Source organism: Calypte anna, chromosome 1 (genome assembly GCF_003957555.1).
Source record: "Calypte anna isolate BGI_N300 chromosome 1, bCalAnn1_v1.p, whole genome shotgun sequence".
Classification (NCBI taxonomy): domain Eukaryota; kingdom Metazoa; phylum Chordata; class Aves; order Apodiformes; family Trochilidae; genus Calypte; species Calypte anna.
In genome coordinates, this window is record NC_044244.1 from 171,246,169 (window position 1) to 171,264,122 (window position 17,954).

Sequence of the window (17,954 nt, forward strand, 5' to 3'; positions counted from 1 at the left end):
AACCTGCTTCAGTGCTTGACCACCTGAACACTAAAGGCGTTTTCTCTTCTGTCTAAGTGAAATTTCCATGCAGTTCGGTTTGTGCCCTCTGCCTCAAGCCCTGGCACTGGGTACCGCTGAGATGAGCCTGGCTCCGTCCTCTTTACCTCCCCCATGAGGTCTCAGCGTACAGGGAACAACACCCTCCCTGAACCTTCCCTTCTCCGGGCTGCGCAACGCCCGTGCTCGGCCTTTTCTTATGTCAGCTCTTCAAACCCGTGAATCACCTCCGTGGCCCCGGGCTTCTGCCTTAAGGTCTCATCTCATCAAGCCTACCTGAACCTCTGCCACCCTCAAGACAGAGCTTTCGGCTGATGGCCATGGGGCTGTGGCGGGTTCCATTCAGCTGTGGCTACCCCAACCTCTGCCACAGACCCCTGTGAGACAGCGTTTCCCTGCCAGCCCTCAGGATGCGAGGGGAATGCCATAGGAAAGTAGGAAACTGCCTGTCCTCTCCTAAGCCGATATAGGGAGGTTGGGGGGGGAAGCAAGTGGAGGGGGGGAAGCAAGTGGAGGGGGAGAAGGGAGCGGAGGGGGTGAGAGGAGCTGAACGGGTACCCCAGCTCTGCCCCGCAGCCCCGCACCCGTCCCGCCCACCCGCAACCCGCGGGACGCTGAGGAGCGGCTCTGCCGGACCCCGTCCCGCCTGCAGTGGCTTGTACCATTCCCCCCAGGTGGGAGGGGGGGAAGGTGGAAGAGACAGCGTAGCCCCAACCTCCTCCATACTCTGTCTGCCGCCCACCTCTCCCCCACACCCCCCTTCCCTCTCGCCCGATGGCGCCGTCCTCCCGCCGAGCGCGGCGCCTCTTCCCGCCTCTTCCCTCCGCCCCGCCGTGCTCGGTCCCGCCCCGGCCGCCATGTTGCGGCGGCAGCGGCGGGAGCGGCGGCGGGGAGCCCGGGAGGCGGCTGTGGGGTACGCGGCATGCACAGCGCGAAGCAGCGCCCCGGGGACGCGCACCCTGGCCAGTGGGTGCTCATTGCACCAGGTAACGCAGCGGGGCTCCGAGGTGGGGCAGGCTCTGCTGCAGTGCCGATCTCTCGCTCTTCACCGCGCCCCGCTGACTGGCCCTGGCGGTGCTTACCCGCACCGCGGCGGGGCTGGGCCGTCGCTTGGCAGGAGAGGGGTGCCGTCCTCAGTGGGCTGAGGCAGAAACCTGGGCTGCTGTTTGCAGCCAGCCCCAGCGTGGTAAGGACGTTTTGAGACACAGCCTTTACACGAGGCCCTCCCAGGTGCCCCCTTTCTCCTCTGTGGCCCTGTTTCCCTCACTGCATTTATGCGTTTTGTTTTCGTGGGCCCTGAGGGTTTTCCAAATGTCAGCTCGCCCCCAGTGTGCAAACAGCGTCGTGCGGCCTGGGGAGAGGAGCTGTAGAAGAGAACTCCTGTCACTGAGGTCCCAGATGGAGCCATTGCCATCTTGCCTCTATCCCCCGAGTCCATCCCTGCATTTTTGAAGGAAACGAGTTTGTGCCCTCAAGCTCAGCTTTAAAACCCTTAAAAGTTTTTGATACCTTAAGTCCTAAGCTAGGCTAAGATCTCAACCCTTCCCCTCTGTAGGCTAAAGAAGACCTCTGCATGGCAGCTCTGCAAATGCAGTATACACAACGTTTTAAACACTATATAGGCTTAATTTCTCTCACTTAGACCTGAATAAATGGGAAGATACTTTTCCCCTTTACATTATTTCTGCCTAGTGTCAGGTTTTAAAAATTTAAATTCACAGGTCACAGGAGGTTTTCGTCTTAAAAAAAGACGGATGAGGATGTGCTCAGACTCTGAGATGCTAAGAGGAAGGATATGTTTCATAAGAGCTTGGTTTTTTTCTAGTTCAGCTTCATAAGGAAATGAAACTTCCACAATTGTCTGTGGGTCAGCTTTGTACTGTGCCTGTTTCTTCTACCACCCAAAACCTCTAAGGTTTTGTTTAAACCAAACCTGATAAAAAGGAGCTCTTTCAAGTAATTTAATGAGTTTGTGAATGTGCCTGCAATTATGTGAGAAATGCTATAAGTGACACCACTGAAGAAAAGGTAGTTTAGCAGAGGTTAAAAACAAGTCAGGAGCTCAGTCTTTAGTCGTGAATCTGTAAGAAAACAGACTTCTCTAGTTACATGAGAAACAGAACCACTTGTTACGATTTCACCAAGTCTTCTTGGAGTTTTAACTTTTCAGTTCCACCCTTTGGTGTATGGCATGCTTAATGCCTAAGAAAGGAATGTGTAAGTGAGGAATTCGTTTGTTTTAATCTTGACTCTGCAGACTAGCATTTAAAGTGGAATCTTTATCAGATGACTGGCTATGCCAACAGATGTCCATACTGTGCAAATATTTACAAATATGCTTAACTTAGGCATGAGTAGTCAGTTGTGTGCAGTAGGTTGAATTCTTCAGTAAGTGTTGCAGGATTGGAGCCAGAGCTTGTAACTTTCATGAAGCCAGACAGTTTGTATTACCAATTATGCCAGCGCAGCTCTGACAAAATTTATATAGTACTTCAGACCTGTAAGAAAGTTTATTAAGGCTTAGTAGAACCTCAGAGCACCTAGTTATTTAAAAAAGACTGTGGCTGATAATTTCAGAACTCCATGGCTGATCCAGCATGCCAGTCGTATGAATAGGCTGCTGAAATAAAGTAGATTTAATGGCTTTAGATAGGTTTGAACATTCTTTTCAGAAAAGACATCTTTGAAGCATTCAAGGTTTCACACACCATTCCAGGAGCTGCACGTGTACTCTTTCTTACTCTCTGGTGTACTTCATCCTTTAGGCTCCATCCGAGGTTTCCAACCGCAGCATGGTCTTGGGTGTCTGATTTAATAAAAACAAGTTGAAAGGCACAGCAGCAGGGGCAGCTCACGGTGGGTGCCTCTGAGAGGGATGCCAAACAAAGAAATGCCTGGGCAATTACACCCTTGTGAATTGTACCCCCATCCCTCATGCAGTCTTCACATATCTAGTCCATTGGTGATTTTTGGTCTGGGGTCTTAAAACAACACCTTGGATTCTTACGTGCTCTTACCTTATTGATTTGCTGCCTCTGCTGACAGTTGTAGTTTCCTCATCTTCTGCTTTAGTGTCCAGCCCTCTTGAGCTGTTCTAGGGGGCTATACATAGAATCACACACAGCATGGTAGGGGTTGGAAAGGACCTCTGAAGAGCTTCTAGTCCAACCCTCCTGCCAGAGCAGGATCCCCTAGAGCAGATTACACCTGAACATTTCCAGGTAGGTCTTGAATATCTCCAGGGATGGAGACTCCACAACCTCTCTGGGCAAGTTGTTCCAGTGCTCTGTCACCGTCACATTAAAGAAATATTTTCTTACCTTCTGGTTAAATCTCACGTGTGCCAGACCGTTACTCCTTGTTCTGTCACTGGACAGCACAGGGAAGAGTCTGGCTCAATACTCCTAGCACCCGCCCTTGAGATATTTATAAACATTGGTTTAAAAATTGAGATCCCCCCTCAGCCTCCTCTAACCTGAGCAGCCCAGCCTCTCTCAGCCTTTCCATAGGTCATGTGCTCCAGTCCATTAATCATCTTAGTGTACCCGTGCTGGACTCTCTTCAGTAGTTCCTTGTCCCTCTTGAACTGGGGAGCACAGAACTGCACACAGTATTCCAGGTGAGGCCTCCCCAGGGCAGAGTAGAGCGGGAGGATAACTTCCCTCAACCTGCTGGCTGCACTCCTAAAGTACCCCAGGGTGGCATTGGCCCTTTTGGCTGTGAAGACACATTGCTGGCCTATGGAGAGCCTGCTTTCCACCATGACTCACAGATCTTTTTCCCCAGAGCTGCTTTCCAGCGTGTCAGACTGTAATGTGTACTGATGGACGGGATTGTTCTTCCCCAGCTGGAGTACTCTACAGTTGTCCATATTGAACTTACTGGGCTTCTCCCCACCCAGCTCTCCAACCTGTTCGGGTCCCGCTGGATGTCAGCACAGCTTTCTGGTGTGACAGCCACCCCTCCTGGTTTTGTATCATCACTGAATTTGTTAATGATACATTATCCAGGTATTGATGAATATGTTGAACAGGACTGGACCCAGCACTGACCTCTGAGGAACACTGCTAGTCACAGACTTCCAGCTGGACTCAGCCCCACTGACTGTAGCTCCCTGGGCTCTGTTGTTCAGCTGGTTCCTAATCCATCTCTACTGCCCGACTGTCCAATCCAGTCTTCTCAAATTGGGCCAGAGTGTCACTTTCTATTGCAAGTAGTTAATGCTGTGGTTAATTTTATTTCTGGTACTGCAGAATTTTCATCAGTGTGTATCTCATGCTTCATGTACACACCACAGGACAGAGCAACAAACCACACAGCTCAGCAGGTATTTTGCATGGATTACATGGTTGGAGGAGGAAAGGGAGAGCAGAGTTGCCTGAGATGAGAGACAGTTGATGTTCAGTTGTCAGGCCAGTCACACTGTGATTCATTTCAGTCATTGCCTGCAGTCGTACTTTCCTGTAGCATTCTTCCTTTGTGAATTTCTCTTACCAGCAACCTGATGGTCTTTGCTCTCATCAGCCCTTTGCCTCACCAGCAGACTCAGGTTGTTTGGTGTGGTAGAGTCACACAAGCAAAGTCTTGAGTAGGAAGGTGAAAAGAGAGACTCAGTCATATCTTGGGCGGCTGGCAAGCAGCTTCTTGGTAAGGTAGGAAATTTTACCTTTAGAAATGGTAGCCTTCCCTTGTCCTTGTGGTGTTAATGCTGATTGCTGATATATTTTTTTTTCTGCTTTTTTTTTTTTTTTTTTCCCATGGAGGCAGGATGTTTGATATGCCAGTAAAGTTGTCTCTTTGTTTTGATTTATAAACATAATTGTTCCTATATTAGGGATTGAAATACAAGGACTGGACAAGGGGCCAGCCAGAAATCTGGGTGAGAGGAGTTAGGACATATTGGTCTGGTAGGATGAGGAGAACAAAGGTGGTAACTGTTAATCACTTCTAAAAGGCTGTAAGCTGCTGCTCTACATTATGCAGCCTTGTAAATAGTTGAGCAATGAAATGATGAACAAACAGGGATAGCACAGATAAAGAGATTTGGATTATGGAGGGAGTTGGGGGCAAAAAACTTGAGCATGTGGGTAGGGGCAGAACTGCATGCTGGGCATGAAACAGTCAGCTCTTTGAGCAGTCTCCAGTTGCAGAGTAACTATGCTGTGAATATACAGGCACCAGATTTGGCCTAGAGCAGACTCAGCTCAGCACTAAGTTTATTAGTTCAAGTGCTGTGCCATGTTAACACATCTCTGCTATTTCCAGGACCAGCTTTGCAGTGCAGCTGCTTTCAGACAGTTCCTGAACTAATAAGTCCTGATGGACCCAAGCTGGCTCTGTGCAGACCCACTTGGGTGTTTCTGTGCTGTGCTTCACGTTCCAGGGTATTTTATTAGTTTGGCTGGAAATCCAGGTCTGAACTTGCTTTGTGCAGGCTAACTGACGTCGATGGATAAGAAGACCTCCCAAATCTGGAGGTCTGGAGGAATCATGGTGCAGAGACACCAAAGTGCTAACAAGTCCTGAAGGACCCACATGAACTTCATTGGTGGATGACCATTTTCATATTGTGCTTTTCTGCATTTCTTGTGGTAGTTGGGTAATCAGGGATGTTCTGTTACCCGTGTATCTGAGCCCTTCTTTGCCCTTGAGAATGCAGAGCAGCCTATACAGGCTTCCTGTTTTACTGGTCTAGCTACTGAACATGTAGAAGGGAAAAGAACTGGCTCCTGAGGATTAAAACCTAGCCGTCTCACAGCTAGAAAGTTACTAATGATGTACTGTAGTAGAGAAAATTCTGTGTTTACTTAGTATTCGTGTACATGAACCAATGGAATTATTTTTTTATGTGCATATAGGAGATTTTTACTTGCTTTGTGAGTTGGGCCCATGGTACTACCCTACCATTTTTAATGTTTTCTCTAAAAATCATAAGAACTAGAAATTATTTTCTAGACAGAGAAATAATACTGAGACCCCACCTATTTGTAGGGTTCTAAGGACAAGACTCTGGAAAACACTAAAATACATCAAATGAAGTCACTGTGCATGACATAGTTCTGGCCTGAACTCTGTATAACAAATAAAAAAAATTTACATAGTGGCTTCAAACTGAGTATTACCAAAAGCAACCAGAATCACACCTAGCTGCTTAACAGGGTGGGCGTGAAGGGCACTCTCTATTCAGTACATTTTCTTAGGGGTAGGTGTTTTGTCATAATGGGAACTATTTATATCCTTTACTGGTTTTAGCGAAGAGGTTAGGAATTGAAGGCAGTTGTTGAAGTCTGGTATTTTACTCTAAACCTGAAGTTAAGATTGTTGATTTTTGTGTTTGTATCAAGAAAAGAAGTAGGGGTTAGGGGCTAGCTGCAAGCTGAAAACTATTTTTCACTTTTGTTTTTCTGAACTGTACAAGTTTAGTTGAGTACAATTTTTCAGTCTGCTGTTTTCTTAAACAATAAATTTATTAGCCTTTTTATTGTTTTACAGGAACTGCCATATGAATAGCACTGGAAGGATTGCAAGGGGGGAGGGAAATTTAGCAGTTCTAATATATTTAGGAATTACTTATTCAAAAATAAAAGGAGCGGTTTCACATTAGACTTGGCAAGTTGTTTGAACAAATCTCATATATACCAAAAGTCAGATGGAGGCAGAGGCAGAAATAAATGGACTGTGATGCCAAACCATAGGGCATCGACACACATTAATTTAAGCCTTCATTCTTTCAAATGAGACTAAAGAACTTTTGTCTCAATGCAACGATACAGGAAGCATTTAACTTTAAAATTTTAGGTCAAATTCAGAGAAGATGTTACAGCAAAAGAATACGGTGGAATACTTAATGCCTAAAAGTATTTTGCAGTAGTAGGCAGGTTTGATTGATTTTATTTTTTTTTACATTCTCACACTTTGCATTAAGCATTTTGATACTTGCTTTTATTTGACATTTAAAACCTAGTTCATTTTATCTGCTACAAAATAAACCACGCTACTTGGCTTTTAAGGTTCTTGATGCAGAAGCTGGAATGAATTGAGCAGGATATGTGAACATTAGTACTTACAGAATAATTATAAGACCTTGAAAATAATGTTTACAGCAAACAAATATCTATGGTTTTTAAAAGCTGTCTTTAAAAAGTAAGTTTATATAAAATACGTTCACATATTATTATACCTTTTTAATAAGGTGAATGGGAATATGCTTATTTTAGAAATTATCACTCTGTGGCCATATTCTACTTAAGTTCCCCCTAAATTGTCATTTGCATCTCCTGAACAAAGCTTTTCCTGCAGGTAATTTGCACCATTTCTTATATGCTGTCTCTTAAAAGGCATACTGAACTCAGTCATGTATAAAGCAGATATAAATGGCAAGGTAAGAAGCCAGAAGGAAGCATATCAAATAAAATAACTGAGAAGAGATGTTTTTGTTTGTAACACCATCTCCTATTTCTGCTTCTGCCATCTGGCTTGGAAGAGACCAGCTTATGCCAACTTTGGCCTCTGCACATGGGAATAGGGCTGATTCAGCCAGTAATACAGCTGCACCAGTGCTGACCCTATAAATATGGAGAAGGGAAGTCTGAATTTTTTATCTTTTGAAGTGATAGCCTGTTCGTGAACTTCTGAAGTTTGGCCTCTCCTTCATTCAGCTCAGAGCCCTCCATTATCTAGATTTCAGTAATGGATGAATTAGTACTGTCCATTGCTGCCAGTGAGTCCATGAACATGAATTTTTGGCCTAAAATGTGAACTGTGCCAGCATATGGGGAAGCCCGAAGATGTTCTCAGGCAGAAGTCTTAATATTTAGCTGTAATGCAGATGTGTGTACTGGTGCAAGAGACCACTCAAAGCATCTAGTACCAATTCCATGTGAAGTTTTGCTCAGTAGAGAAAGCATTACCATATCATTGTGTTTTGTGGTAGGATTTTCAGGTGAAATGGAAATGTTACTTCAAGGAATGTAAATTATGTCACATTAAACATTATTTTCTTAGGGTGCCATATAATCAATGCTGTGTTTACCAAACTGATAATCATTCCATCTTTCACAACAGGCATGACAAAAGGTTCCTCATTGAAGCTGGCACTGCGTACGGTCAAGGGGGAGGGCAAGGTGGTGAGGTAACATCAAGCTAACATAAAAGAATAACAACGAAGATCTTACAAAAAATCAGGTGTCCTTAAGTGGGAAGCCATACCATATATGTAAACACCTGCAAAAGAGGCTGTTTGCAGAGATAAATTGGGCTGTGTGACATTAGGTACTCCCCTGAAAGTATTGCCACCTCTCTGAAGTAATCTATGGTCTAGTTTTCTAATTATCTGACACTGGTCAAAGACCCCAGTGTCACATCCAGAGTAGCTTATATTCTGTGACAGCTGCTCCTGCCACAGATTGTGTTCCTTTGTTCCAGTGATCATCCAGTAACCATACAGTGAATGAGAATAGCTCACTGGTGTGGGTAAAAATTAGTATATTTTTTTTGTGACTGGTTCTTTCTCAGCTGGATCAGTGAGTGGAGCCAGCTTGTAGTATGGCCATGAGATTGCTTTCCATCTTTTGATGGAAAGAAAGTAGCAGCAATGTGCAACAGGGAGGGAGCAAATGTGGGAACTTCAGGACTGTGCTTTTCAATGTCCTGTGATTTTTGGTCATTTGAACCATTCATGATTCTGTATTGTCATCCTGTGCATACCTGAATTCATTCATCATGCTAATAGTTAATTACCATGTAACTTATAAAAATGGTTATAAATTTGTGTGATGCAAAGTACTGAATTTATTACTGGTTTTTCACAGGGCTTTTTTCAGGGCATGCTGCAGGACAGAGGACACAGGCACTTAATTAAAACCATTTACATAAGGGTTGACTGATTCTAAAAAGAACCTAAGTAAAACAATTATTAGATCTAACATATCCATGCCCTGAAGCTGTGTAGTTTGAAGTCTTCCATAAAATGTTCATTTAATGGGCTCCATCATAATGGCTCCATTTGACACACCTTTCGTTCATGGTTAGAAGTTAAGAAGGGAATGGAAAAGACTTGTATAGGTGACGTATGGTTTAATATCTGTTTTTAAATGAAATCTTTACTTTATATTTCCAGACTTTAAAATAATACTGATTTTTTTTTTTTTTTTTTTTTTTTTTTGCAGGGTGATGGTGGGAGGGAAATTTGCGTTCTTAGGGCGTTTTTTCCTCTTACGCAATTGACAGATATTTGCAGCCTTTTTGCTTGCTTGGCTGACAGCTTTTGCATGGGAATTCCATGTAACTTAATATTAGTCTGTTATGTATAGTATTCTATAAGCATTAAAAAACCAAAAAATCAAAAAACAAAAAGCCTAGATCAAAACCAAACAAACGTGAGCAGACCTTGCATCATCCATAACAGTTTCATAGATCTTACTGGGAATTTTGTGCTCTTCTCCAATGTATTCATGTTGCTGTACCAGCTAACACTTTTTTTTTTTTTTAATGGCCAGTTTCATTAGTACCTCATATCTGTCCATTGTGGAAAAAATTATTGCCAGAAATCCTTTGACAGCTGGTTCATTTTCACTTTGTTCTGTTTATATATTTTATAGATTTTGCCTTGTTGTATGTCTGACCTCCATGAAATAGGATAGGCTTTTCTCCTTTTCTGCAATGGAAAGCTTTATTTAAGCTTTTGTAGTCTCTTTTGCTCAGTTGCAGGATTCTGAGGTACTTCTGTAGACTCCAGTACAACTGATGGATATATCACCCACATTTTTAGATGGACTTCATGTGACCTGCTTAATGATGAATGAACAGTAGGCTACAAGTTAAGCAAAACAGACATAAATACCAGCCCAGTGTTGGCATTTGATTGTCCTGCATTGTGCTTAACCTCAGCACTCACTCCTCTGGTGTAGCTGTAGCAACACTGCATCCTGATGCATACTATGTTGCTAGGGGTTTTTGTAAGCTCAGTGGAGACAGATGCATGTACTAGCAGGAGATGATACAGGTGGATTTAGCCTGTATCCACAGGTGGATTCAGCTGCCTCCTGGAAGTGCCTGTCATCTTGTCTTCCCTGGCAGTACATAGTGTGGCTTGCTAACTGCAGTGCCTCCTTAGGAGAGCATTAATTGAACCCCTCTGTACCCTTGCAAGAGTGTTTTGTATCCTTGCAGGGAATGTTGTCCTAGGGGAATACTGTGCTGTACTGGCACTTCTGTTAGTAAGACGAGCTCTACTGATTGTTTTATCTGCAGCTTACAGCTGATGGACAGTTGGTAGAGAGCATAACATATAGTCAGAAAGGTCTGACCTCTCACCAGTTATTCTTATATATGAACAAGTTTCTCAGAGCTAAGTGTAGTGGCAATCACCTGATGGTTTCTTTTAGAATTTAACATAGAAACTCTTCCTGTAATGTTGCTTTTGTCTACTTATTTTCTCTAAGACTAGTTCTTACCTGAATGTGAATCTTAAAAAAAAACCACAAAACTCAAAAAGCCAGAGCCTAGTTTTACTCTTCATTTTGCGTGTTAGAAAATTGTTGCAGTACGGCTTTTTAAAAAGACTTTATTTATTTAGCTGTAAGAGATCTTGCCCAAATATAAGGACTGATAAATATAATGACATTAAAGAAATCCAGTTACCTTTCCTGGCTAAAGGCCAGAACAAACACAAGTTAGGTTTGGACACTTAACTTCAAAATTCCCTTGCTCAGCATTTTCGTAGTCATGAAGTGTTTAAATTCAGATAAATAGGGCCTTCTCTGCCCTTAAGGCCACATTAATATTGCATCCAGTTTTCCAAGCAGGCATTTTCCCAATTGCCTGTTTTTACCTGCCAGCTTGACATCTAGTAGAACCAATCTGTAACAAAAATACATACTTCAGATACTCCTGGAAATGGAGTAGGGTATTGCCTACGTTTTGACGAAACTGAAGGTAAAAGAAACCACCTTTGCCTTTGCCCACTCCTTCCCTTCTTGTGTATGTATGCATGTGTGTGTCCTTTCTGGTAAACCATCTTTTGTGGCAGCTGCGTGGAGAATGTGATGTATGCTCTGCCCCATCAGCACAAGGTACTGGGCTACAGGCTGCAGCTCAGACTGTTCATCAGGGTATGGTCACTGTTGTCCTCTGTGGAGTGTTAAACCCCAGGGAACTTGGGGAGGACCAGAGAGCTAAACAGGCAGAGCTGTGCTTTTCTTTGCATGGGGAAGAGCTACTGCCTGAGCCTATTGGGCTGTATATACAGAGGAGCAGAGCAAAGCCTGGGGTAGCATGGGGCAGGCCTTAGTCATGTAGGGCAGTTATCTGGGTTGGGAATGCAGAGGATTGATGAGGAAGAGACGGGACGCTGCATCCCTTGGGTTTATTATACTCCCTGCACGCACGTGTCTCCCAGGCTTAGCAGGGATGGATAAATTCAGTATGTTAATAGCAGCTTAGGAAAGGAACCTATCCACTAAATAAAGATGTGAACTTCATTAAAACCAACTACCTTAGGAAGGATTGTCTGCTTAATTGTTCATGTTATACAAGATGTAACTTAGAGCTCGTCTGGACTCATTCCCAGTGTTCATAAATCTGTGCATGAAGAAAGCAGAGCAAGTGAGCTCTAAAAGTTCCTTTGGGGTTTTTTTGTTTTACTTTTTGTTTTAAATTTTGAAACTCATATTTAGTGTGTATATTTTAACATGTTCATATGAAACACATCAAAGTAAACACATGCAGTGTGTTTCTTTCACAGTCATTAATCACTGTAGTGTTTTAAAAAGTAACAAAAAATACACTAATGTTAAACTGTGGTCAAGAATTGAAATATACACAGCTCTAGAAATTTGAAGTTTGTCTTTGCCAGCGCAAATGTAGCTTGACAACCGTGTGTGTTTATGTATGAGCATATGAAACAGGTCTGGTTAGCAAATACGGAGTTTTTCCATTAAAACCCCTCAGCTTACATGGAAACTTTTTAAAGCCCTGTTTTGAGTCACCTGAAGACTCAGCTAAAAATTCAGGGGAAGAAAACGACTGTAAATGCTATGAACTGCTCTGAGACTTTATCGTACATCACTGTATCACAAAACACTTACTTTTTAATTCCTGCTTATGCCTTTATCTGGGCAATTTATTTTTGTAACAACCGAATAACCAGGACTTGATGTCAAAGGTTATTAGGGGCTCTTTTTTTTTTTTTTTTTTTTTTTTTTTTTTTTTTTTTTTTTTTTCCCTTTTTTTTTTTCCCCTTTTTTTTTCCTTTTTTTTTTTTTTTTTTTGCCACTGAGGTGCCAGTGTACAAACAGTTAGAAGTCCACCTGTCCTTTCTGGATCTTGGTGATAGACAGAGCGGATGGCAGCTATTTCTTGCACTTGAGGTTTCTGCCTCCCTGTTTTCCATAGAAAAGAACTGTCCTGTCTCCCTGCAGCCTCCTGGATGCTGCTGAAAGGGGAAGGATGATGTGGCACCTCTGTTCCTTCCAACAGCCTCTCCTTTGTGAATAGCTTTTCAGCCCACCTTTGCTGCTCCTCTCTGCATTTCTCAGCAGCATCATGATGCAAATATCAGCCTGATCCTTGTCAGTCCATTCTCTGGTGTCTGGATACTGGTTATGTATGTAAAAATGCTTTAGTAATTTTCCTTACTCTGATAAATGCCGATACAAAAAGAATTGGAACAGAACTGGCAGTGTGCAAGCTAAGAAAGATGATGCTGTCATGTTGTTCTTCACTCAGAATAAATACAAGTTAGACTTTCCCTATCAAGGGGACTTGGATAGAATGCAATTAAATAGGGATCCTTTTAGAAGTTTTTTCAGAGTTGAATCACCATCGTTGTGGGAGCTGTTTCATTTCTTTCTTTTTTTTTTTAATTTCACAGAGAGTAATAGTACTTTTGTGGCTCTGCTTTTTGTCTTTTTTTTGGTCTTTTTTTTTTTTTTTTTTTTTGCTTAAAGACACAGAAAAGAGAACAACTTTCAGAGACTTAAGCCAGAGGTGCTGTATTCTCTCAGCTTCTTCTTCCTGTCTGGAGGAGTTAAATGCACTCTTTAGTTTTTTTAAGATCATATACAACGTATAAACAAATGTTCATGTATTTCACAGGAGTAACAGACAATTCTTGCCCCATACTCCTGCATAGTCAGACTTTCTGAAAGCTTTAGAGGACCACTGTTTCTTCCCACAAATATTTTACTTTTTGCACTCTTAACTTTTTAGCATCGACACTGTGCTTTGCCTGACTTGCAAAAGCATTCTCCTTGTCTTTGTGACTAATTGGGGTAACATACCAGTTCATCTCACTTAACTGAGATGTCAAACTTAGGAGTTCTCTTGCCTGAGGCTCTCTAGGGGGAAGTGGTTCTCAAAATCCAAATCATCCCCAGGTGCGAATCTTTCCTGTGGCAGACAGAGTGCCAGGAATTCTGGAAACATACATTAGGTGACTTGGTCAGGTAGGATGAATTTGGGCTGATGCATATAACTTTCAGGCAAAAGTATTTGAGTTTTCAAAAAAATGTCAGCCCAAGTAATCCTTAAGGTCTTGGAGAAGCATGGCAGAATGTGTATTACTTCTTACTTTACAACTTCATAACTTTCTCCTCTCCCCCTACAGAGGAAGCCATTGAGTGCCCCAAGACACCTGACAGTGGACCTTTGTTTACACAACTGCGCAATCCAAGCACAGGCAAGTTCTGGAACCGTGACATTAGGCTGTTAATGTGCTGGTTGATTCCCTGCACCACCAAAAGCTTTGTATTTTGCAAGCTGAAATAATGATGATAGTGTAAATCCTAAGAGCCAGATATGCTGCTGGTGATGCCAGATAGTTATTGCTACACAAACATTCAGGATTTCTTCTATAATTTTAATTGGTTGAACTATTTATTCACCACAAACATTGGCAGCACAAAAAAGCAGTATAATTTAAGTTCTGTTTTGAAGTGCATTAGTTTTGGGTTGTTTACAGTATTGGGTACTGAACTTAGGCTTTATTTTTTTTTAATCCAAATTTAGGATTCATAGGATTCACCTTAGCTATAGAATAAATACTCAGAAGAAGTGATGTAGTTATACTTAGCAAGCATTTTGAGTAATTTCATTTTTTAAATTTAATATTCTTTGCCTGGTCCATGTGGTGGTTTCAGGCACTTTGAATTCAAAATACAGTGGAAAGACTAACAAATGCAGGTTACAGAATGGCACCAGCATCCCACACTGCCTTTCTTCTAGTCACATGGTTCTTTTTGTCAAGGATTTATTGTTACACGAGCAATGTAATAACTGGTGCATGAGATACTGCAACAGAAACTTGCAGTAAGCCTTTGTTAGGGTTAACATATTTTGTTTGAAAAGTCTTTTCATGCCATTCTTTGTTTTCATTTCATAAATTCATTTGTTCTCTATAGATTTAAGTTGTATTGTTTTGAAATTGGCTGCTTATTTTATAAATGTAACTAAGGTCTTCAGGTAGATTTTTATGTTACAATATAGTGACTACTACTTGTTCTGGAAAGAGGAAAATAATTAAAAAACATAGATACAGAATGTGAAATCACTTATTCATCATGATAGTTGGTTTTTGCTTGCTCAGAATTACAGTGGGAATATATAGCCATGGATACTTTCCACCTGCTGTATTATATTGGCTTTCTAATTTGCTATGTTTCTAAAAGTGTAGGTATTAATTTGCTTTTCTCTATAGAAGGAAAGGTTCATTTACTTAGTAGAATCAGGGATCTTGAGAAAGGTTTCTGGGAAAAACCTAAAGTGCAGTGATTGCCTGGGTGTGTTCCTTTAGAATTTACAGGAGCTTATTTATAGACCTGCAAAAACTTTCAGTTATGTAGCCTATTATAAGTGTATGGTCTGAAAATGGAAGGTTTGAGAACACCCTATTAATGTATTTTCCTTATGTTTGGGTCTAACTAATGAATTGTTGATTCCAGGTTTTTGTATAATGCCAGATTTTGTATAAATATGCACTGAAGGACTCAGCACACTATAGAAATCTTGCTGACCACTTTATTAAATAAAAGCATGCCTGGTCCTTTTTATAGACAGGTAAAACAGGACAAAATTTCTGTCCCTTACAAAGACTACTACCTAAGATTCTGCCTGCAATGTGCAAGTACCACAAGAAGCATTTTTCAAAGTGCTTAACTTAAAGAAGGGAAATAACCATACCACAAGACTTATTTAAAGTTAAGATAAAGATTACTATAAAACAACAAATTTAAGTGGTAAAGTTGTGAGCAAACCTGCCTGGGTTCTCTTTCCATCCCCCAGAATTTTTGTCTAACAGCATTGTTGGGAACTTTTGGTGAGTGTTCTTTTAACATAAGCAAGTAAACTAAGGAGCTGGAATTGGGTGACAGGAATGGTCTTTTTTCCAAGATTCAGCGATCACTTTTTTGAGTACTTGACGTCTGGTGCTCATCAATCTGTGGTGTAAACCCTTGTTGAGAAGCACATGGTAATGATTGAATCATATGCTCCCCTTTATATCTACTCACTCCTCCCCTCCCCAGAAGAAAAACTATCAGAGTACTGAAACTGTATCCGTAGGTGAGGTTACACATCTGGTAAGGCTTTTGGATAAGGAGCAAAAAATGTATTATCAGTCATTTCTGGTAAGAGATGTGTCTGACCATTTTAGCTGACCTCTCTCTGCACCCTCAGTCTTTTCAGGCTCAGAACAGCAGTGCTGAAGTCAGCTTGCAGCAGCTTATATTGAGACTTTTTTGAGTCAGCCCATGATCTGCAAGACAGTGCAGCTTTTCAGTTTATGTATTTTGAGCAGGATTGCCATGTTGTAGTTGCACTTATCTCTTGAAGATGGATTGATAACCGAGACAAGAGTGGTCCGGCCAACAGACTCAGCTGACCAAATTTCAGTGGCCCTGTTTGTAGTTCTGGCAACTTCCTGGTGTAGGTATGGAAAATGTCAGTCCTGTTCACAACATACTCATCACCCTTTCATTATAAGCCAAGATTAATGTGAAGTGGCAAGAGCTGTGCTATGGAGTGGCCTAAAATAGTGTTCCTTTCCAAACTATCAAGGTTTTGATTAGATCTTGAAGCAATTTCTTTTAGCTTTTATGGTCACCTTGTTTCTTTTCCCATACTGAGTCACTGTCAATCCATTTTGATACACAAAATCAAAAATTATTTAAAATTGTCACTTCAAGGTTTGAGACTTTAATTCCTGTAACTAGAGTCTGATTTAGAGACAAAAGTGATGGAAGGAGAGGTGATTTTCTTTTTTTCCACCTTCTCCCTTCAGTACATTCAAAAGCTGATTTCTTGAGTGATTTTGAGTTGGGTTTGCATCAAAGGCTTTGTGTTGTTAGATGAACTATTCACACATCTTATTATTGATTTATATTCGGTTTGGTTTATAGAGCTGGTAAATGAACATCTGTATATAATAGTTTTCTTTGTCTGAGCTTTCTTTGTAGTGAGTTTATGTAGAATGTGTGTATGTTTGTGTGTCTATGTATATAGGGCACATTCTTCAGATGTATTGGGTATTCTTTTGATTTTTGTGAAAGCTTACAAACACAAACCAGATTTCTTTTCAACAGGGGAAGCAACTCTTTACTTATTCAATAGTGGTGCACAGCAGCTGTTTGAAGTAAAAGCTTTTCATGAGGAATATCGTTCCTGGTTTATAGGTCAGACTGTTCAACAAGGTGAGTAAAATACAGTATCCAACTGTATCCCCTAACTGCAACTAACTTTCATACACAGACCTTCCCTCTCTCTTCTAGTAAATTTACAGGTGTTTTTCCTAGTTGTTTAAGGCATGCTGCATCACATCCCCACCTTCTGACAAACTCATTTGCCATCTGGATTTAACCAGGGCTGGGGGCTTTGTGGTTGCTTTTTAAAAGGCTGCCTTTGGCAAGCTCAATTAGACAGATGTTCATTTGTCTTTGAGGAAGGAGGGGGACTGGGGGGAAGTCTTTCAATTGTATTTAAACTGAAGTGCCATAAAATACTTAGCTTCCCTTGTCAATCACACCAGCAAGTCTTCAGTGTAAATAATGTGTTATCCTGCAGGAGGGGAGAAGTGCTGGGAGGCTGCAGCTAGCAAAGCAGAGTGGTTGTGTTAGAGCTCCAAGTGTTGGAATGTATGGTCTCGCTCTCTTTTAATTACCTCTGTAGTGCCCTGTGGGACTGCTGGGATATCAGGATAGGCCTTCTGTCTGAAGGTGCCATTTCAGTGTTTTGTCTGAAGTGAGCTTGTCCCTACCATCCCATTCATTCTCTGATCCTGGTTTGCCTTTCTGAAAATGAGGAGGAAACTTAGGTAACTGCTTGTGACAGCTTTAACAGTCCTTTACCAAAGGATGTCAGTGGAGTAGTGTTTTTCTATCAGTATGTCCACACACCAGCCAAAAAATATTAATTCAGGAGATGAAACAATATTAATTTTGTCCTTTTTTTTTTTTTACTTTAGCTTTAGAAAAATGACCATTTATAGTAATAAATAAAAGCAACCTCACCAGACTTCTTTCATGATAATATCCCAAAGTGTGTATTAACTTTTAAACATCCTCTGCAGGTGCATATAGCAGTGCAAGTGGTATGGCTGTGAGCTTTTCCTTGCTCCATCTGGGGGTGAGCCAAAAGACTGGGTCTGCTTCCTGCTCCCAGTGAGGTCCATGTTGTATTCTCCCCCCTCCGTTTCTAACCTTCACTTTGGCCTTTGGGAATCATTAGCCTTAAGGAATCATTGCCTCAGTTTTCTTTGAAAGATACAGGTAGAAGTACTGTTCTTGAACATTATAGGGCTGCTGCATCTCTGAAAAAGTCGGGAAGAACAACACAAAAAAGCTGTGTGTTTGCAGATAAAGCAAATTATCTTGTTATCTGCAGAGAAGGGCAGAGGTCTTTATACACCTATAATGACTCTGAAC

General features: G+C 41.7%; 1 protein-coding gene across 3 annotated transcripts in view; it reads left to right on the plus strand.

Annotated features, from left to right (window-relative positions):
• Nucleotides 1-908: 908 nt before the first annotated feature.
• RNASEH2B (ribonuclease H2 subunit B) overlaps nucleotides 909-17,954 on the plus strand; it is a 42,583-nt gene continuing 25,537 nt past the window's right edge. For all 3 annotated transcript variants that reach the window (XM_030469357.1, XM_030469354.1, XM_030469356.1), the window contains exons 1-3: nucleotides 909-1,025; nucleotides 13,646-13,717; nucleotides 16,617-16,724. In XM_030469357.1, the coding sequence (XP_030325217.1) occupies nucleotides 962-1,025; nucleotides 13,646-13,717; nucleotides 16,617-16,724 (244 nt within the window). In that variant the 5' untranslated portion in view covers nucleotides 909-961. The remainder of the gene's footprint in view (nucleotides 1,026-13,645; nucleotides 13,718-16,616; nucleotides 16,725-17,954) is intronic.